General features: G+C 55.9%; 4 protein-coding genes across 5 annotated transcripts in view; 2 read left to right on the top strand and 2 right to left on the bottom strand.

The window, feature by feature from the left end:
• The window catches only part of LOC125688121 (proteasome maturation protein), a 383,306-nt gene that overhangs the window by 96,852 nt on the left and 266,313 nt on the right, over positions 1-20,141 (top strand). The gene's annotated exons all lie outside the window — the stretch shown is intronic.
• Positions 1-20,141, bottom strand: part of MTIF3 (mitochondrial translational initiation factor 3) — a 203,841-nt gene that overhangs the window by 181,220 nt on the left and 2,480 nt on the right. The gene's annotated exons all lie outside the window — the stretch shown is intronic.
• On the top strand, positions 1,309-4,572 carry PDX1 (pancreatic and duodenal homeobox 1). The gene is made up of 2 exons (XM_048933728.1): positions 1,309-1,788; positions 3,870-4,572. Exons 1-2 carry the CDS (start codon positions 1,398-1,400, stop codon positions 4,172-4,174), a joined length of 696 nt encoding a protein of 231 aa, XP_048789685.1. The 5' UTR covers positions 1,309-1,397; the 3' UTR covers positions 4,175-4,572.
• On the bottom strand, positions 15,162-17,959 carry CDX2 (caudal type homeobox 2). Its single transcript, XM_048933725.1, has 3 exons — positions 17,425-17,959; positions 15,537-15,682; positions 15,162-15,332 (listed from the first exon to the last, which is right to left on the bottom strand). The coding sequence occupies exons 1-3, from the start codon at positions 17,957-17,959 to the stop codon at positions 15,162-15,164; spliced, it is 852 nt and encodes a 283-aa protein (XP_048789682.1).

Here is a 20,141-nt window from a genome sequence, read left to right as displayed (position 1 = left end):
AGAGGGACCAAAGGACGTCAAGCCCACTTCCAGGGAACGCATTCTCCTGATGGGGGCGGGCACAGGGCTGTGTCCCGGGCACGGTCCGTACCCCAGCCCAACGTGGCAGGGGATGTGAGGGAGGGCTCCGTGTTGAGGGGGAGCCGGAGAAGCAGCGATGCCTATCGGTAATTCCCACTAATAAAATTCTTTTTCACTATCCGCACTATAATTGGTTTACAGCCTTTTTTGTTTATTTATCCATAAGAGCTGCTGTTAAATGGCTTGAGAAAGCAATTGCTTAATGGCTCAATATTGAATCAAAGGCTCGGTTTGCTTTCCGAGAGATGGGGGGCCCGAATGGATTCATAGCGGAAACTCATTTTCCATGTAATGGACTGGGTGCTTTTATGATCCCGGCTTCTGAGCCAGGTACCGGGGAACCTCCTTCCTCTCCCGCCCACGGATGCATCGCCTCCACTGAGCCGGGCCGGGCCGGTCGAGCCTTCAGAGACGGAGCGTTCGGTGTGCGCCCCGACGGCGGTGGTCGGAGACCGGCACGGAGCGCCCGGAGCCGGGCATGGAGCTGAGGGAAAAGGCGATGAGAGGAGGAGGAGGAGGGCCGGTCAAAGGAGGAAGCGTGCCTGCCTCTGAGCCGGAGAAAGCGGCCTGCGGGCCGAGTGCAGGGAGGCAGGGAAATGATCTTTGTCCCTTTCGGTAGCTCTCCGCCTCCCCATAGCCTCGTCACCAAGTCAACCGGCACCGACTTGGAGCGCATTATCTCTGAGGGTCAACACATTGCAGCCCGAACCGCGGGGAAGGCTCCAAAATTTCCCCTTTCGGCAAACAATTCGCTGCCTATCGCTAGCTCTACCGATAGCATTGTGGTCCCCCACGGCCGCATCCCCCGGGCAGGGGGCACAGAGATCTTCTGGCGCGCCTCTGCTGCTTGGGGTCCCCCGCAGTTCCCACTCCCTTCTCCACATCCCTGCCCGAGAAGCCCCGACCTCACCCCGAAGCCAGGCCCCCCAGGAGCCTTTTGCCACCTCCTGGAAAGGATCTGCTGGAAGGGATGAGCAGCCCGTGTTTAAAAGGGAGGGCACGCGGTAGGTTTTGGGGTCACCCCGCACGCCGGAGCCCCGGGGTTCATCGAGTAGGGTCAGATGTATTTGTCCAGGAGGGCGAAAACGGGGAAAACGGTTCTGTGAGGCCGGGGCCACCCCGGTGGCCTCTTATGGGTCCCGCCCCGCCCCGGAGGGCTGCGGGAGGGCTCACGTGGGGGTGCGGCGCCTATGGGGAGGCGGCGGGAGCCGGGCAGGGCGGCGGGGCCCGACCGGGCGGCGAGCTGTCAAAGAGGGATCCCGGCGGCGGGAGCAGCCCGATGTGCCCCTAGCTGCAGGACCCCCCGGCCTGCCGCCATGAACACCGAGGAGCAGTACTACGCCTCGGCGCAGCTCTACAAGGAGCCGTGCGCCTTCCAGAGAGCGCAGGATTACAGCCCCAGCCCCCCCGCCTGCCTCTACGTGGGCCGGCAGCAGCAGGCTCCGTATCCCGGCTCTCTGGGGACGCTGGAGCAGGGCAGCCCGTCGGACATCTCGCCGTACGAGGTGCCCCCCATCAGCGAGGATGCCGGGGTCTCCCACCTGCATCACCACCACCACCACCACCCTCATCTCCCTCCCCCGCACCAGGACGCTCTGCCTTTCTCCGACGGGGCGGACCCGGGGGCGATGGAGGAACCCCGGGTGCAAGTGCCTTTCGCCTGGATGAAGTCCACCAAGTCGCACGCCTGGAAGGGGCAGTGGGCAGGTAAGCCCCGCCGCCTCCTCCCTTTCGGAAGGAACCGAAAGGGCTCCGATCGTGGGGGTCCCTCGCAGCCCTCCGATCCCGCTGCCGTCGGGTCCCCGCCGTCGGGTTGAGCCCGCCCGGGTTAAAGTCCCGTTCGCATCAGTTGGGGAGGGGTGGCGGTGCCAAACATCGCGTTGATCCTCACGAATTCCCTTTCCTCGACGAACCTTTCGTCGGGATGGGGCACGCAAGGACTCGCCGTCGGGGAGCTCGGGGGGCTTTCGCGGGGTCCCCATCCGGCGGCGTGCGGGAGTGAGGCAGCCCCCACAGCCCAACGAGGAACCCCCTCCTCTGCCTCCGGCGCCCCGCAGCCCGCAGCGGTGGCTCGATCGGGATCGCACCTTTACAACCCAGAGCCCTGGGAAGGGGGAACAATGCACAAACGAATCGGAGGTGCCAGCGAGGGGAAGAAACTCTATCGAGGCAGAAAGTTCCGCTGCGGAACAATATTTCTGTCTCTGCCTGCACAATGTTATCGTGTCCTGCGCTTTTGTCACGCCTATACGGCAAATATTATATTAATGGCTTTGTTCAAATAGACAGTTGAAAAGGGACTGGAGGGTTGAAATCACCATGAAATAGTCTGGGAAGTCGCATTCTCAAAATATCTGTGTGTGTATATAAATATATAGGTATATATATATATATATTATTATTTCCCCGTTAAATCCGAGGAATGACCAAAACCTCGCCAAAACAAAACTTTCCCCTCTAAAGTCCCAAACCCTTCTCCACTGCTCCCGGGGGGAGGGGGGGGGTCCAGGCAGCGCTGAGCAGCACATGGCACTGGGGATGAGCTGCAGCCACCTGCACCGCTGTCCACACTCTGAAGCATTAAAGTTGGAAAAGACCTCTAAAATCACCAAGCCCAACCATCAGCCCATCCCCACCGTGCCCACTGACCACATCCCTCAGTGCCGCATCCACACAGCTCCTGAACACCTCCAGGGACGGTGACTGCACCACCTCCCTGGGCAGCTGTGCCACTGCCTCGCCTCTTTTGGAGAGGAAGTGTTTCCTAATATCCGATCCGAACCTTCCCTGGCACAGCCTGAACCCATCACCTCTCTCCCCACACCGTGCCCCTCATGCCCGTGGAGTGCCCGCAGCCAAACCCCGGTGTCAGCACTTGAAATCCTGACCCAAAACATTCCAACCGCGGGGTTCCCCCTCCAGTGCTCCTAGACTGCTTTACCCCAACAGTGCGACTCCTTAATGCCCATGCACATGCAAACTTGTATGTTAATCAGATAAACGTTCGTTTTTACTTAATTTTTCTCTACACTTTTACATATTTTACATATTTTTCTATATTTCTATATATTTTTATACGGATGTGTCCCGGGAACAAAAGGCTGGGCGGCCTTTTCCACATCCAAGTGACCCAATAGCTGTTTCAATCGCGACGCCCCGGAGGTCGCATTGCCACCACTCCGAGGTGTCCCCTGGGGCTCCGGGTGCGGGTGACATCGCGGTGACACCTCCTCCGGCTCCCGACCCCTCCGGGACACAACAGAGGCCGTGCTGGGGACGGTGTTGTCGCCGCTGTCACCGTTTCCAGCATCACGGAACCAAAGGTCTTCCCAAGCCAGGCACTCCGGCTGCCCCGAACGAGGCTCCGTGCTCCCATCCTACATCCCCACTGCCTATGGCCGGGACGAAGCCTGTGCAGATATGAGTATTATTATTTTTTTTTTTCTCCATGCATTTACCGTGGAGAGGTAAAACTTGATTCTATTTTTTTTTCTTTTCCTTTTTTCTTTTTTTTTTTCCTTTTCCTTTTTTTTTTTTTTTTTTTAATATAAATTATTTTTACCATTTCTGGCGATTTACTTCAGTGGATTGATTTATTTCCAAGTCGATTCACTGAATACTTCGGCCAAATGTTTACAAAAAGAGCCATCAGCGGCCGCGGGAGCGGCGCACAGCGTAGTGCAGCCCGAAGCGGGGGAGGGGGGGGTTTCGGTTCCCGGCCCTCTCGTCTTCCCCTGCGCTTCCCCGACGGGGCGGCCGCGGCCGGGGCTGACTGTGGCTCTCCGCAGGGGGTTCCTACGTGGTGGAGCCGGAGGAAAACAAGAGGACGCGGACGGCCTACACGAGAGCGCAGCTTCTGGAGTTGGAGAAGGAGTTTCTCTTCAACAAGTACATCTCCCGGCCTCGGCGGGTGGAGCTGGCCGTCATGCTGAACCTGACCGAGAGACACATCAAGATCTGGTTCCAGAACCGGCGGATGAAATGGAAGAAAGAAGAAGACAAAAAGAGGGGGACGGCCAACAGCGCTGATCCCGAGCAGGACTGCGTGGTGTCCTCTGGAAAGCTGCAGGGCAAAGAGGATCTGCAGCCGTGACTGCGGCCTCCACCAACCCCTCCAGCTCGGTCCCGGCCTCGCCCCCGGACAACAGAGGGACCCTCGGGGCCCCGGGGCAGAGCCTGGAGCTTCTTTCTCGGAGGATCCGCGGTGCCTCTCCCCCCGGAACTCCCCGAGCCGAAGAGGCGTGCGGGGCCGGGACTGCGGTGTCCCGGGGGAGGCGGATCGCGGATGGCCGACACCGACGGCGGCAGCGGCCCCGGGAGAGTGGAGCGGGCACCGCAGGAAGGGGAGCGGGGCCGGGCGAGGGGCTCTGCGGGCCGCCCCGCCGCTCTGAGGGGCTCCGCGGCACCGGTTCTGCAGGGGACTTTCAAAAGAAATCGGACTCGTGCTCGGTTCTTCGGCAATTTGGTTTGTTTCGTTTTCTTCCGACTTTTGGAAAGGGAAAGAAAAAAGAAAGGGGGGGAGGGGGAAATTAAAAAAAAAAAAAAAAAGTGAGAGAGAGAGAGAGAAGAAAATAAAAATAAAAGTAAAATAAAAATAAAAATAAAAAAGCCCGAGCTTCCTGCGGGCAGGATTTGGAAGATTTCTCTCCCCAGTGACACCGGGCACACAGGCGGCCGTCGAGGACCGGCGGTGCGGGGCCGCGCTGCTGCCTGGGTCTCGCCGCAGGGGTCGATGGCAGCGGCAAGAGGGGAAAGTTTCCCTGGGAGGAAAAACTCCTTCCCTTCTTCACTGCCTCCCGACCTCCGGACGTCAGGCAGAAGTCTCCACAGCTCCATTTCTTTCTTGCGCGGCTCCGCGCTCGGCGCTGCGCGGTTTTGTTTTCTCTGCGGACAACGCGTTACGTCCCGGAGGGGTTCGGGGCTGTTTGGGGCTTCTTTTGGAACCCAAGAGAAGCGGTTCAGAGAGGGGAAAAGTGACGTTTCTCCATCGTTCCTCAGCCGCTGAGGAAAATCTTACTTATGCCGACAGCGGCACGGACAGGGATTTCGTGAAGGAGAAAGGAACGGTTCCTAAAACAGCGTTGAAAATTGAATTCGATGGGAGGAAGGCGGCTCTTTTCACGGTGGGCACCGGCCCTGCGGATGTCTTTCTGCTGCTTTTCTTTGCTTGGGGGCATTAACATGTGTGCACAAACAGGGACGTTCCTGGACTTCTTCCTTTTGCGTTGCACGGGAAGCGCAGCACCAGGCCTGGATCTCTTCAGTCACTCAAACACCGTCAACGAGTGAGAACTGTGCTAATGATTCTACGAGCGATCTACCAATAAAGCCGTTCTGCTGAAGAACCAAACCCAGCAGAGCAACACGAGTAAAGCTGCCCAGACTTTGCGGGGACCATTTTAAACCTCAGCACTTCTTCTCACCATTAATTTCACGTCAGTCTGCCACTAGAAACACCCCCCGGAGCTATTTCCAAATGCCTTCTGTGCTGGCTACATCGAAGTTGCATTCAGGGAGCCCCTATGAAAATAGATCCAGCTGCTAACAGATGATCCTTCATACTGAGGGTTGGGGTTTTGTACTAAGATCCCTATGGAGCATTTTGCTGGGTGAGCAGCAGATGTGGCAGCAGAGATGTGCCCCTCCTTTTCCCAGTACAACACATTTGGTTTCAGTTTTCTCCGCGCACTGCTGTAACGATGGAGACTTTCTGAACTGTGCTGAGTTTGCTCCACCTGACCATGAGGCCAAAGTATTTCTACAAGTGAAAGTAGAACCAGCTCTGCATGATTTAGTTGTATTGAATAAATTCTTTTTCTTTAAAGAATTGACATCGCTGATGGGTTTGGCACTTCCTTTTTTTCCTATCCATCTTTCTTACAAATACACCTACATATATTTATAGTGTTAGTTGAGTCTGGACAGCTCTGGGGCCATGCAGAGGTAAATGTATGACAATCCCAGCACCACGCCGAGCGGGCAGGAGGTAAGAGATGGAAGGTTTGGCTGTTATTTATTTCCTTTTCAGCAGTACTCCGCTCTTCCAGCCATTGCTCTGTGTGGGTTGCTGCTGCCACAGATGAATAATGATGCCCATAAATCAGACCCGAAATAGGCGATTTAACACAAGGTGTGAAAGTTTTTCCACCGCCATCTCCCTTGCTGTGCTCACTGCTGCTGCCATGGATGTGGCAGATGGTGGCTGAGAGGGGACACAGCGCTCAGGAGGGCTGTGGTGCTTGGAGGGTGCCAGCCCTGCAGCCATCAGCATGGACAATGGTTGGGAGCTGAGCTCTGGGTTTGAGGCTATGCACATTTCTTGCCTTGTGAGCAGGAATACCACTGGGTATGGCTGCCACAGATGGCCTCTTAATGCCTAGGGAGGACAACAAACTGTGGAAAGCTCTGCATCTCTCTTGCTGGAAGCAGTGGATATCACTGACTTTCCTTAACCCATAGCTGATCCCTCCCTGGGGCTTCCAGCACCCGGCACAGCCATGTGCCCATGAACCGCACTGACTGCATGCACGAGGAACGGGGCAGCAAAGTGGGATGCATGTGCAGCTGCAGCTTCCCCTGCTCTCTGCCCTTCCCCACCTCCTTTCCTTCACCACGTGAAGGATCCTCAGCTCCTCTACACCCAGGTGTACCTGGGAGCTCAGCGTGCACCCAGATGGAGGAAAGAAGTTCAGTGCCTCCCTCGCAGCGTACCGCAGGGCTGAGTCATCGCTGGGCAGCCTGGCTGTGGAGCAGAAAGGCCATGCACGTGGTTCCTCTGCTGTTTGGCCTGACACTTATTGCCTTCTGCCTTGCTCCAGCAGCAGAACTGCAAGCAGGGGAGGCTGTGGCAGGGCTGCTGCCAACTGCATGCCCTCCAGTGGGACATCACCTTCCCAGGAGCCCTCAATCTGGCTCCACTTGCCAGCACCCACAGGAGGCAGGTTCCTTTGGAAACAGCCATAGCTATCACAAATGATCCAAAAATACAGTGGGAGTGAGGAAGCTGAAGGGTGAGCTGGAGGATCTGGCCACGAGCAGAAGCATCCCAAGCAGGTGTCAATACCTATGAAAGCACTGACAGTGAAGGGGTTGCAGGGCTTTGTTTCATGGCAGAGGTGGACCAGATGCAAAGAGCTCAGCTCCTCCTTGTCCCTTCCTTCTCAACAAGGCCGGGTAGGAACACTCTGGGGGAAAGGGAACACACCAGGGCCCATGCCAGCAGACGAGGCTGTGCCAGCACCAGGGCTGAGGCAGGGCAGAAACACCCAGTCCTGGCTCATGTTTGAGCACTGCTTCCTTGCATTTGAACCCTTCTGCAGGGAAAAACAGCCACCTGCCTGGAGCGCGGGCAGAAGGAAGGACTGTGCTGTTCTGTAGCATGGCACACAGTCTTGTACCACCTCCCCTCAGCACGGCTGCTCGGGTCCACCTGGTTCCAAACATGCATCTTTCCCTCCCAGAACAGCACCCAGCACTGTGCTGGGCTGTCAGCCTCTGCTTTTCTCTCCCTGCTGGTGAGTCAGTATTTGGCCAAAGGTGAGACTGCAGGAGGTGGCATTGCCCGAGATAAGCTAGCAGAACGGCCAGATCTGATTTTTTGTCCTTCATGATACAGGCTGGATTTTTTTTTTTATCCCAAGAATGGAAATTAGAAGAAAAAAAAAAAAAGAAAAAAAAAGAATTGGGGATAACCCCCTCTGCTTTGAAGGCATCAAATCTACCGTTTCTTCACTGAGAGTTTAGTAATATTCAACCCACGGCCCCTTAGTGAGGCAGTTTAACTGTAGATAGAAAGAGGTCTGACTGCCCTGGGGCAGTGGGAGGGGCTGTGCACCGGGCTGGCTTGGAAGGAAAGCAGTGAGGATGAGGATGAGGGTGAGAGTGAGGATGAGGAAGGCTGGCAGCTGTGAGCAGGAGGGATGAAGGAGAGGAAAGAAAGACCGTAGTTGTTTGCCATGGTGGAGAAACCAGAGAGGCATTTGCTGAGGAAGTGAAGAGAAAGGTAGGTGATGCTGTGCTAGGAGCTCTGCTGCTATGGGACTGCGGTGCCAGTGAGCTCATTAACCCGGAATGCGGCTCTGCACGGAGGGAGAAAGTCGCCTAACAGAAACCTGTGCTCTGTGTGTTTTAGCGAGCTGCTAATTAATTGCAGCTTGCACCTCTCCTGCTGAAGCTTAGTCCCTTTGCGATGCAAGGGAGTTGGCTCTCCCACCTCCACAGCTTTCCTGGTCCATGAACTAAGGGAAAGTGATGGGATTCCAGCAGAGAATTGCCATTTCTGTGGGTTTCACTGGGCTGGTGTTGAACCCTATTGGGTGCACGGCTTGTTCCCTGGTCACATCAGCCACTGCAGTTGCCCACGGCTCTACATAAAGATGTTTTTGGCAAAGCTTCTCACAAAGCTGCCTCACCACACCTGGAAAATGTCATCCCAATTGGTTTGGATGCAGGCACTGGAAATCATCAGGAAAACTGCAGAGGTGTGGGAGATAACGCTCCAGCTGGGTGACAGATTTATGTCTCGCTCCAGCAAAATCCCATTTACTCCCATGCTTGCTTTCATCCCACCCTCTCTGCTCGGCTCTGGGATGTGCAGTGAACCACACACCCGAGGAGCTGCTCGGCCAGCCAAGCCCTGGCAATGCGATGCTGGGGGCAGCAATAGTTCCTTGGGAAACCTTCACCTGGCTCTGTGGGATAGCTCACCTCTGGGGTGGCAACAGCCCTGGGTTTGAAACAAGGGTTGTGTTAGGTGCTCCCACAGGGGAAGCTGCAGGTATGTAGGACTAAAATAGCCACCAGCTGGGCTCTCCAGATAGTGCCAGGGACATTTGAAGGGTCTGCTCCTTGGGGCTGTTTTATGTAGATTGCTCTGAAAGTAATGCCTCCAATTTATTTCTATAGAAATTTTAACAAAAGAGCACAATAATGGTGAGAGTGTTCCCATTTCCAGGAAAGGGAAGGGAAGGGAAGGGAAGGGAAGGGAAGGGAAGGGAAGGGAAGGGAAGGGAAGGGAAGGGAAGGGAAGACCATCCGGTCCCTCCCGGCTCCTCCTGCGGCGATGCTGCCACCTGCCGGCTGCGCCCCGCAGCACAACCCCGCGCCACGGCCGGAAGTCCTTCCTTTTTTTTTTTTTTTTTTTTTTTTTTTCTTTCTTTCTTTCTTTCTTTCTTTCTTTCTTTCTTTCTTTCTTTCTTTCTTTCTTTCTTTCTTTCTTTCTTTCTTTCTTTCTTTCTTTCTTTCTTTCTTTCTTTCTTTCTTTCTTTCTTTCTTTCTTTCTTTCTTTCTTTCTTTCCCCCCTTTCTTTTTCTTATTCTCAGATACCCCCAATCGCAGATCAGGATTTCTTCATCAAGCAGTTACAGAGGGAGAAGTGGAGAGGGAGGCAAGTGGCATGGCCAGGAGTGCTGAGTGGTGCAGGCAGTGAATAAAAGGCATTTGCTGAGCAGCAGCATAGGATGGGGCCCAAGGCCAGATGCTTCTTCAGACTGGGAATGACTAACTGTAACCCCAGACCTTCCCAAAGCCCCAAGCCTGCTGCCTATGCCTTCCCACTGCTGAACTGGCTTACTTACATTATTCTAATGGTACTTGGAAATCTGAACCTGCACCCACAGCAGTGAGCAGAGGGTGGTTCAAAGCACTCCTCAGCGCCAGGGCTGTCACCAAAAGCCTCATATGCAGACAGTTGTCTGCTACCCCCAGGACAGGATGCCTGCACCCAAACCCTGTTCCAGGGTTCACTGACTCTGTGAACAGCAGTTCCTTGGACAAGAAATTGTTGGTTCAAGCCAAGGGCTGGCTGTGCACCATAGCACAATTACTTAGCCCAGCTGATTGAGCTCAGCACCCAGAAATATCCCCTGGCACATTGTAATTAAATAAGACAGTTGTAGGAACACAGCCCACCCTTTCCTTCCCTGGCACAGCAAGCAGGGAACAATCATCAGAGCTGAATGCCTCCACAAAGACTCTACTGGGAGAGATGCCATGTTGCAGCAAGGCTTTGTGAATCCTGGCTCCTGGCTGCTGCCTCCTGGTGCCATGGTGTAGGGACAGTGCTGGGACAGTGCCAGGAGCCTCTGAGCTCCTGAGCTGAACTAAGTGTAACGCTGCTGCAGTGATCCAGCCATGCGCTGCTGGCTCAACCGTGTGGGGCCACAGGACTAGGGGCAGCACAGAATAGGGGGCGGCTGTGGTTGAAGCGGTACCAAGGGCCATCCTCCTGCCCCAGGCCAGCAGCATGTCCACAGGCAAGGAGATAATGCAGGGCATGTTCTACCGGCAGAGCCACCAGCAGAGATTGTGCTCATGAGGATGGAAAACACCTTCGGAGCTGCGATGGGAGCTTCCAAAAGAATGACAAAAACTAAGTAGTGGTTCTGAAGCGGTGCTGCAGTTTTGTAGTTGTGTCATTGCTGGGAATTGTGTTTAAGTCCTGGAGGAAGGAATACGCTTCTGATAAGAGAAAGTCACCTTTTCTTCTGAGTCACTGCATTCCGGGGAATGGTTGTGCAAGATGTTTTTAGAGACCTCACTTCAGCTCCCTGTGGTTGCCTATCCATGTATAGGTGCATATAGGCACAATGGTGAGAATCAGAGAAGATCAAAATATGAGCATTTTTGCTGCAGAAACCACATACCATATTTACCGTACCAAGAAGAGCAGTGGATTGAATTTTCTTCAATTATTGAGGTTTATGTTTCATATATGGCAGCAATTTTTTATTTTAAGCTAGAATAAAAGCTCTTTGACATTGCTGGTGGGAGGTGATTTTTATCAAGTCCTGTGCAAATTCCATCTCATATTCACTAATTTTACACATTTCCTCAGATCAAATTCTACCACCCCTTGATTTCATCTCAATTTGGGAACCCAAATGCCTTTGAATGCTGAGGACTCTGGTGTCTGGGTGCTGCCTATCTTCCACGTGAGATGCAACAAGGGCAGGACTGGGACCTTGTGAACCCTGAGCCCTGTCTCAAGGTGCAGGCACAAGAACCATGCTCCCAGCTCACAGTGTTTGAGCTTTGGAGCACAACGAACATCAGTCTGAAGTGCTGAGAGCTTGCTGTTTGCCGGAGGAGGAAGGGAGGTCCCATGGCTGGAGCATCCCCTCCCAAAAGGAATAATGCTGGAGATAAGGCAGCTTTTCTGCTACAAAGGTCTTTGGCTGTCTGAAAGCTATCTGAGCTTGGAAGCCATCGAGACGTGCCAAGGGAGCAGGATCTGACTCAAAGGCAGAACTACTTGCAACAGCTGCCAGAAAATACCTGGGTGACTAAGGAGGCAAAAATGCCTCGAGCAGGACAGGTCCGTGTGCTCAGCTCTTAGCCCTCTGCAGCAGTATTTGCTATTGCAATGCATTCTGTTTGGCTTGGTCTCTTCTTTCGGATTAGCACTGTGGGAATGGCTTTTCTTCCCTCCCTGCCTCTGTTAGTGGGGTACAGATGTGAGCCTTGACATCCCATTGGGCGTATGGCTGTCTGGTCTCCATCCAATCCCAGCACTGGGGACCAGCAGGCTGGAAATGAGACCTTTAAGAAAGAATGATATATTTGTTGGAGGAACTGGATCTGAGCCAATGGGTTAGATATTATGTTTTGACCTGAGGAGACACAGAATCAGTCATAGAATCCCATAATCATTAAAGTTGAAAAAGACCTCTAAAGTCACCTAGTCCAACCACCAGCCCATCCCCCACCGTGCCCACTGACCACATCCCTCTGTGTCACATTCACACACTTCTTGAACACCTCTAGGCACGGTGACTGCACACCTGCCTGGGCAGCCTGTGCCAATGCCTCACCACTCTTTCTGAATGGAAATTTTTCCTAATATCCAACCTGAAGACAGGAAGAAGAGGAAAGTTGTTACCTGCTATCCTGCTAATGGCTAATTGGACTGGGCCCTGATGTCTGCTGCACATTTGCATCTTGAAACACAGGTGAGCATGAAATGAAGATCCTTCATGAGTCGTCATCCTCTCTTCTCCCAAACTTGTCATGCGTTGAAAGCATCTGTGGGGGGATCCCATGGGCACCCCAGGTGGATGATAATTCAATCTAGAAATACAGGGCTGGACAGGGGTTCCTGATCTCCAGACCAGTCTCCTGGCAACAATTTGTTTATTTTCACAAACAGCTCAAACTTTCCTCTTTTCTGTCCCTTTGCACAGGAGTGTCTGTCTCACTCTTGGCTTCTGAAAGATCCAGAAAAGGAATGGAGGGCATAGCAGAAGGTGAGACATGAATTACAAGAACGTATAGTGTTCACACGACAGGGGACAGTGAGGACTTGACTGTCCTAGTGAGGAGCTCAGCTGCATGGGGTTGACCCCCTCCATCCCAGAGGTTCTGGCATTCAACTGGACCCTGAGTGGGTCATGCCCACACCTCCCACCCAGCTCCCTGCATCCCTCGCCCACACCATACTGCACTGTGTGCCCTTCTTTTGCCCTGCGCTGCCTCCACACACCTTGCACTCTGCTGCCTTCCTGGCCAGGCTCCAGACCTGCTCTGCTGGCAGCAGCTCCACTTTTGCTTTCGGCTCCAACTGCCTCAGCCTTCAGCACAGAGTCCCACAAATGGGCTGTAGTCTGCTGGGATCTGGGTGAAGCATTCCATCATGCATTTGGGCTGTGATCGATGCATGCAGCAGTGCAGGTTTCTGCAGGTTGCTGCTTGAGTAGATGGACACGATCATCCTTATGGGGTCCCTTCCAACTCTGGATAGTCTATGATTTTATGCTTACTGCTGATTTTCAGACTTTTTCTTCTTTCTATAAAGCATTGTGATGCATGCTCCGGGTGCTTGGCTATCATGTTGAGGATATACAATGTGCCCTCCGGGGATGCTCTGAGTTAGGTATTTCCTTTAGATACCATCTGAGCCCTCTGTCCGCAGGCCTTACAGCTCCTTCCATGGTGTTCTGTGACATATATGGCCACTTGTTACCCAGAATCCAAAGAACTTAAGGAAGTTCCATTTATGGACAAGCTAAGCCAAGAGAGGGAACGCTGGCTGCTTTCTTATTGTACTGTGCCAAGAGAGGCGGCAGGGGGCTGAGTTCCCTTTCCACCCTCCTGCACTTTGAGGCCAACACTTCAGATTCCATGGCTTTTACACAGAGGGGTGGGCAGGGTATTGGTACCATCCCAAATAAACACAATATCCAGTTCATGCCTTTGTGCACTCCTTTATGGCACACGGGCAATACCAAGGAAGCGGAAGTTTGGAGGATTATTTGCTTGGGGATGGGAGGGGGTAGATGTTTGGAATGGGGTGTGGGTACAATTTGCTCAGTTGGTTCCTTTTTAAACCAAGAAATGTGAGTTCTGCATTGCCACCATCAGAAGCTGGAAGGGAGGAGCTCAGAACACGAACATCCACTGGCAAAAGGGAGCAGAGATTGGTTATGGAACTGGACTGGAGTAAACTGGAACACACCTGGCTGCCTTCGGTCTCTACTGAACATTGGGAGGAATGGGAGTTTTGTACAAGCACATTACTCTGGGCATTTCAAGGGGATCAGTGCTCTTTCTTGAAAATCCTGAGGGCTGCAAAACCTGATGTTTTCAGCACTGGAAACAGTGTGTGCCACCATCACCATGTGCCACCTCTGTAAAGTGTCCATGAGTTCTGTCATCCCACCTCCAGAGGCATAAGGACAGACCAGCAAAACCTACCAAACATTCTCTCTATCACCCACATATCCCCTGTGATCAATGTACTCACTGATGGCTCTTCATAACTCTGTGGTCATCTTTTTTCTTTTTTCTTTTATTTTTTTTTCACTGCCATTAATTATTCCTGGAAGCAAATAAAAGGGCCCACCGATATCGCTCCCTCCTTCTGGCCGCAGCCAGCTTTTCCTTCGGGAGAAAAAACTTGTGTTCGTTTGCAGTGGGACAATGCCGACTTTTGAACCTCTAACCACTAACCAAACAAACCTTGCGCTCCGCTCCACAATCCAAACAGCCTTTATTGACAGGCGTATCGCAGCAACGCACCGCAGCTCGGGCAGCAGCCTGGCTGGGATCGATGTTGCAGGGCGGCCCCGGGCGCCAGAGGGCATCCTCCGAGGGACAGCCCCTCGGATCCATTTGGTGCCTGCAAAGCCCTGTGGACCGGCATCGCCGCGGTGCGGATTGGAATCCTTCAGATGCCACCATTGGGGCACGGTGCATCCCGAACCCGCGAGCAATGAGCACAGCCTGAGTGCTGCTCACAGCAAGAAACCTGCATATATCAGCCCACAGTGTGTCTGGGGATGGGCGCAGAGCTCCCCAAAGTTTTCTGCCCCAGGTGGTGGAAGGAGAGCTGGGACATCCAAGGAGACTTTGAAAACTGACCAGTGGCGTGAACTCCAAGCAAGGCAAGCAGCATGGGGAGTGACAATCAGTGCTGGGACACTGTGAGTGGTGCCAAGGGGGTGCTTGGCAGCTCTCTGCAAGCACAGGATCTTCACCCCAGCATGGCTGGATGCAATTTTCACAGGCTTCACTCTGCCCATCTCTGTATGGTGGTCCTCAGCACTGGGCGTACGGATCTTACAAGTGTCTTACACTGAGCTGTTCACTGCCACAGACTTGACACCACCTCACCTGCTCTGCTCCGACTCTTCACGAACGTTTTGCATATTTGAAGTTACGACCAAAAAATAAAAAGTAAAATATAAAATTTAAAAAAAAAAATGTGCTTTAATTTCTTTTTTTTTTTCCCCAATAAAATTCATTGTCAGCCCAACAGCATCGCTCAGACCTTCGCACAGATCCCTGAGATTCACTGGGGAGTGCCACGCTCCCCTTACACCTAACAAACGCCAGGGTAAAAAAAAAAAAAAAAAAAAAAAAAAAAAAAGGAAAAATAACAACAAAAGAAAACCATAATAATATTAATAACACCAAAGCCGCGGCCGCGGTTCCCCGAACGAGACGCGCACACTGTACATCTGTACACACGGCGCTGCAGTGCATTGGGGCCGTTCCCGCTGTGGCCGCGGGGCCCCTCCGGCCCCGGCCCGGCCCGGCCGTTCCTCCGCGATCCGTGCAGTCCCTGCGCTCGGCCGGGGCCGCTGTCACTGGGGGGCGGCAGGGCCCAGCCCGGCGGGTGGCGGGGCGGCCGCGGGTCCCGGCAACGGAGGGGCGGCGGGGCTGAGCGGCTCCGCGGCGCCGGGCTGCGCTTGCTGCAGCTTCTTCTTATTGATCTTCCTCTCCTTCGCCCGACGGTTCTGGAACCAGATTTTCACCTGTCGGGTGTGGGAGAGCGAAAAAAAGGCAGTCGGTCTCAACGCACGGGGCTCCGCGGCGGGCGAGCGAGCCGATCCGCGCATCTCAATCCGCGCAACCCGATCCGCGCATCTCCGTCCCGCGTATTTCTGTCCCTTGTATCCCAACCTGCGCGACTCGAGCCGCGCATCCCAACCGCGCTCAGTCCCAGCCGCACCACCGACCTGCCTCTCCGACAGCCCCAGGCTGGAGGCCAGCTCAGCTTTCCTCCGGATGGTGATGTAGCGGCTGTAGTGGAACTCCTTCTCCAGCTCCAGCCGCTGGTGGTCCGTGTACACCACGCGGTATTTGTCCTTCGTCCTGGTTTTGACTGCAGAGGACAAAGCCGCGTTGGGAAAGCAAAAGAGAAAGGGCCGAGTGGGGCGAACGGGACGGGGCCTCTCCCAGACCTCGGACCGCGAACGGCAGCCGGAGAGGAGCACCGTCCCTCGGCTCAGGGGCTGCCAAAACTGTCGGAATGGTGCCGGAATGCAGCCCCCGCCCCGCTGCACCCCCGTTCATTTTGCTGGGGACAACTTTGGTTTATACTTCTGGTGGCATCCCCGTTCGCTTTGCAGCGAGAATAAAGTCTTACCACTTTGGAAGAAGAAAAAGCAATAGAAAAGGGGGAAAATAAGAAGAAAATAGTAATAATAAAGGGGAAAAGAAAAAAATAAAAAGGAAAATAATGGGGAACAGTGAAGTCCCATTCTGGGCAGCGCAGATCGGATCGGAGCTCCGTTTCAGAAGGGGAAGAAGGGAGCTGAGCGCGTCGCGTTGAGCCCGGCGGACAGCTGTGGGGCTCAAAAATCGTACAGAAAACACCGCACAGAAATAAAGGCTCGAGGGAACGCGAGCGGACGGCGCGGCCCTCCCGTGCCCCCCTCTCTCTGATTGAAGCGGTGCTTCTCAGCCCCTTCCCACGTACAGGAGCCGCGGGCAGCCCCTAACCCCAACCCTCCCCACCCCCCCCAGGTGCTCGGGCAGAATCCATGCAGGTGAAGTGCCGCAGAGCACAACAAAAGCACCCCGCGAGGAGACAAGGGCGATCAGAGAGAGCTCCCAGAGCCTCTGAATGGGGAACACAACCCCGAACAATGCGGGACAAGGAGATCTTATCAAAGAAAAACCCTTCTCAAAGCCTTAATGACAGCCACATTCTGTTTGAATTACCACTACTGAGCAAATGGCGGCGGCCGCTTTCATCCCCCGGCCCCGCGCATTACCATACGCGCTGCTCCAAAGGCGCAATTTGAATGCGGAGGGCCCGGCCGAGCAGCACCGACCCCGCGAGGGGAACGCCGCAGCCCGGGGGCAGCGCCGGGCACAGGGCCGGGGGAGGGGTGGGGAGGGCACACGGTCGGTGATGGCTGCGGAACTCACCGCTCCTTTTTTATTTTCATTATTATTATTATTATTATTATTATTTTTCAGCCGTAAATATATCTGGAAATAGAAACGCGAAGGAAAAGAAAAAAAAAGAGACAATGGGAGAGGAAGGTGTATATCAAAGCGGGCAGCGAGCAGCTCTGCTCATATAAAAGGGAGAGGGCCAGGCCGGGCCGTGGGGGGATTAACATCACAACGGAGCGCGGCGCCGGCCCCGGGGCAGAGGGGTTGGGGGGAACGCCCTCGCACCTCCGGGTCCCACCGGGCGGCCCGTGGGGGCCGCAGCCTCCGCAATGCCCTGTTCCCCGGGATGGAGCCCAGCGAGCCAGAAGCGAATGCGGAGCGACAGCGGCCGATGATTTATATGACTGTAATTGGTTATAAAAATCTTTTAAGTGGCTCTAAGTGGCCGAGCGGAACGGAGAGCGACGCCGTCCTCCGCATGCCGGATGAGCCCGACGGCGAATCGGTTGTCCATCCGACGGCGCGCCCCGCAGCCCGGCCGTCTCCGGGCCCCGCAGCTCCTCTGCTCCCTAGGGGACGGCCCTGCCCCACGCCCCGGCACGGGCCCGCTCTCTGCCCTTTCCCCATAGTACCGGCGGAGACGCCACCGAGGAGCAGCCCCCGAGCGGGTCGGTTTCGGACCGCCGCCCCCGCCGCCCCCGTCCCGTACCCCCCGCTTACCTTGGCTACCGAGCGTTGCCTGCGCCGGTTTTCTCACCCATTCGCACAGGCCGCGGCGCTGCCCGCCGGGGGACAGCGGCTCGGGGGCAGCGGAGGCGGCGGCGACGGCGGCGGCGGCGGGGGCGGTGCCGAGCGGCTGCATCCCCCCGGCAGAGCAGTGCGGCGCGGGGCCGGCGTGATGGTGGGCGTGCGGGTGGTGGTGGTGGTGGTGGTGGTGGAAGTCGGCGGGGCTGTAGGCCATCGCCGCGGCCGGGGAGCCGCCGTTGAGGCCGTGCACGGCGGCGGCGGCGGCGGCGGCGGGCGGCGGGGCTCCCTGCCCGTAGGCCCCCCAGTCGTCGCGGAGCGGAGCGGCGTAGGGCGCGGGCCAGGCCGGCCCGGGGGACTGCGCGCCGTCGAGGTTCACATGGTAGCCGCCGTAGTCCGCGTATTGCGCGGCGCCCACGAAGTTCTGCGCCGCCAGGTTGAGCCCCCCCGAGTGGCGAACGGGGCCGGGGTACATGGGCCCGTCCTTGTCCAGGAGGTAGCTCACGTACATGCTGGCGGGGCCCCGGCGGCCGCTCTCGGCATGCTGCTGGGGCCGTCGGAGAGCCGCTGCCGGGGCCGTCGGAGCGCCGCCGCCCGGGGCCGGGCTCCCGCGGCGGGGAGGGGGCAGGCGGAGGGGCCGCGGCCCCGCGCAGTTCGCCGCCGCCGAGCGCTCCCGGTCCGAAGGCGATGGCCGGCAGCGCTTACATGATTAACGATTGTTTACAAGGCTCTATTAGTAATGGCCCAGACACACCAAAGGCAGGTGACGTGGAGAGGCGCTGGGTATATAGCTACTACCCCTAAAAGACGATTTGCATTTAAAAAGATAAGGAGAGGGCAGCGACCTGATCACAGCTAAATATTCAAGCCTTTATTGTTTAAGAGCTTCCTCCTTCCATTGCAACCTGGTGCACTTTAACCTCCAATCACAGGTTCAAAGGATGAAATCGAGAGACTTGCAAAAGACAGAGAAGGAGATCTAAGGGCGAGGGTGGGAAGATGGGAACCGCGGATCGGGCAGCGCCTTCGTCGCCCCTTCTCCTTGTTGGCGTTGGGGGCGAGGAGGGAGGTTTTGATTAAAAATCCCCAAAGCCGTTTTGTCGTCGTCGTTGTTTTAAGCCGCAAACCTCACGCTTGTCTTTCTAGCGCGCTTCCCACCCGCTCCCACTCCATGAACGAGAGGTAAGAGGAGAAACCCCCGCCGAGGGCACGGCGCTGTACGCCCGTCCGAGCCTCGACGGCCTCGACGTGAGCCTTCACCGGCAGCACCAGCAGCCCTTGCCCAGAAGGGACACTGCGGGGATGAGTGCGGGCTGCGGGACCCACGCGAGACCCACGTTGTCCTCGCTCCTCTCCCAACAGCCTCTGTCCATTCGGGGGCCGAGTCCTGCCCTCCCGGCACCCCCGGATTTTCCCACCCCGACGCCTCGGGAACCCGCCCCGGGGAGCATGCGGGCGGCAGCCAGCTCCCCCCGGCCGGGAGCCCCTTTGAAGAGTCGTCCCCCCCACCTCAGCTCCCCTCGCCGCTTTTATGCTTTAACTTTTCACCCTGAGCGGGGACAATGCCAGAAAACGTTTGCATATTTGCATCTTTTCCCATGGCACAGCGAGGAAACCTTTCACCCTCCGAGAGAGGTGGATGCGGACGGCAGCGTTTCCCAGTTTTCTCAGCTCAGCCCCGGCCCACTTCGATGACTCTCCCGGGCGCTACGGTGCCGTCAGGGGGAAGTGGTCCTACCAGAGGTGGCCCACGGACCCCACACGCACGTCCGTGGCCTCCGTGTATCTCTCTTTCCTCTGGGTACGTGACCGTTTTGCAGCGTTCCTCCCGTTTCGACGGGCGGTTCTCATCTCCAAATGAGAACCTCAAAATTATCTTCTTATCCCTCTTCCGACGGCAGCTCCTGTGTCGAGAGCGGGGCTGCCCCAGAGCTACGGGAATAACTCCGCGACGCCTCCCGAAGTGTCCCCCGACGTCCCCTGTCCCTGCCCGCGGGGATCGGGGCTCTCGGGGAAGGACGGAACCCCGCTCCCGGCCCATCTCCGTTGAAACGCTTTCGCTGCATGCGTCGTTCAGTGCCAGCACAGCAAACCCCATTGCCCACGCGATCTCATGGCCGCGGTTGCGACCGTGTAATAACAACAGCACACCGGGACGAGGGGTGCCGGGCGGCCGCCTCCTCCCTGTGGGATTTCTCTATCCCCTCGTGCGGTGCTGCCCCGGAGAAGCAGTGCCGCATCCCCCCGCGGTGTCACGGCCGGGCTGCGCCGACAGAGTTTGATGGTGCCATAAACGAGGAAGGGGCCATTAAAACGACACAACTCGGAACACAGAGCATCAAAACGCACCGAAGTCCGCACAGACCCTCAGCCCGGCGGGACGCGGCGCTCTCCGGCCGGGTCGGATTGAAGGTGCCCCTCCCGATCCCGAGCTCTATGCTGGATCTCCGCCCGATCCGGGTCAGGGTGCCTTCCCCTGTCCCACTGCGTTCTGATCCAGGAAGGAGCTTTGTGTCCCCCCTACAAACCGATTGAGGCCTCTTTGTTTCCCACGCGGTTTTCCCGTCTTCTCTCTCCTCGAGGTTCTGGGAAGGGTGCGTGGGGCACGGCCAAGGCAGCAGCTTTGGGTGGCGGGTGGGGGGTTCCTTCCTTTCGTTTCTTTCATTATAAAAGTATGATTATTATTTTGTTTA

The sequence above is a fragment of the Lagopus muta genome, chromosome 1, assembly GCF_023343835.1.
Source record: "Lagopus muta isolate bLagMut1 chromosome 1, bLagMut1 primary, whole genome shotgun sequence".
In the NCBI taxonomy this organism is placed as follows: Eukaryota; Metazoa; Chordata; class Aves; order Galliformes; family Phasianidae; genus Lagopus; species Lagopus muta.
The sequence above is the reverse complement of the archived record's forward strand: the minus strand, read 5'-3'. Positions and strand labels throughout refer to the sequence as shown.

Bases quoted from the DNA above. Each gene is read 5' to 3' on its own strand.
- CDX2 (XM_048933725.1), bottom strand. From the start codon at position 17,959: ATGTACGTGAGCTACCTCCTGGACAAGGACGGGCCCATGTACCCCGGC. The intron at 15,683-17,424 runs GTAAGCGGGGGG...TGTCCTCTGCAG, and splicing joins GGCAACGCTCGGTAGCCAAG to TCAAAACCAGGACGAAGGAC. The intron at 15,333-15,536 runs GTCGGTGGTGCG...CACACCCGACAG, and splicing joins TGGGGCTGTCGGAGAGGCAG to GTGAAAATCTGGTTCCAGAA.
- PDX1 (XM_048933728.1), top strand. From the start codon at position 1,398: ATGAACACCGAGGAGCAGTACTACGCCTCGGCGCAGCTCTACAAGGAG. The intron at 1,789-3,869 runs GTAAGCCCCGCC...GGCTCTCCGCAG, and splicing joins CTGGAAGGGGCAGTGGGCAG to GGGGTTCCTACGTGGTGGAG.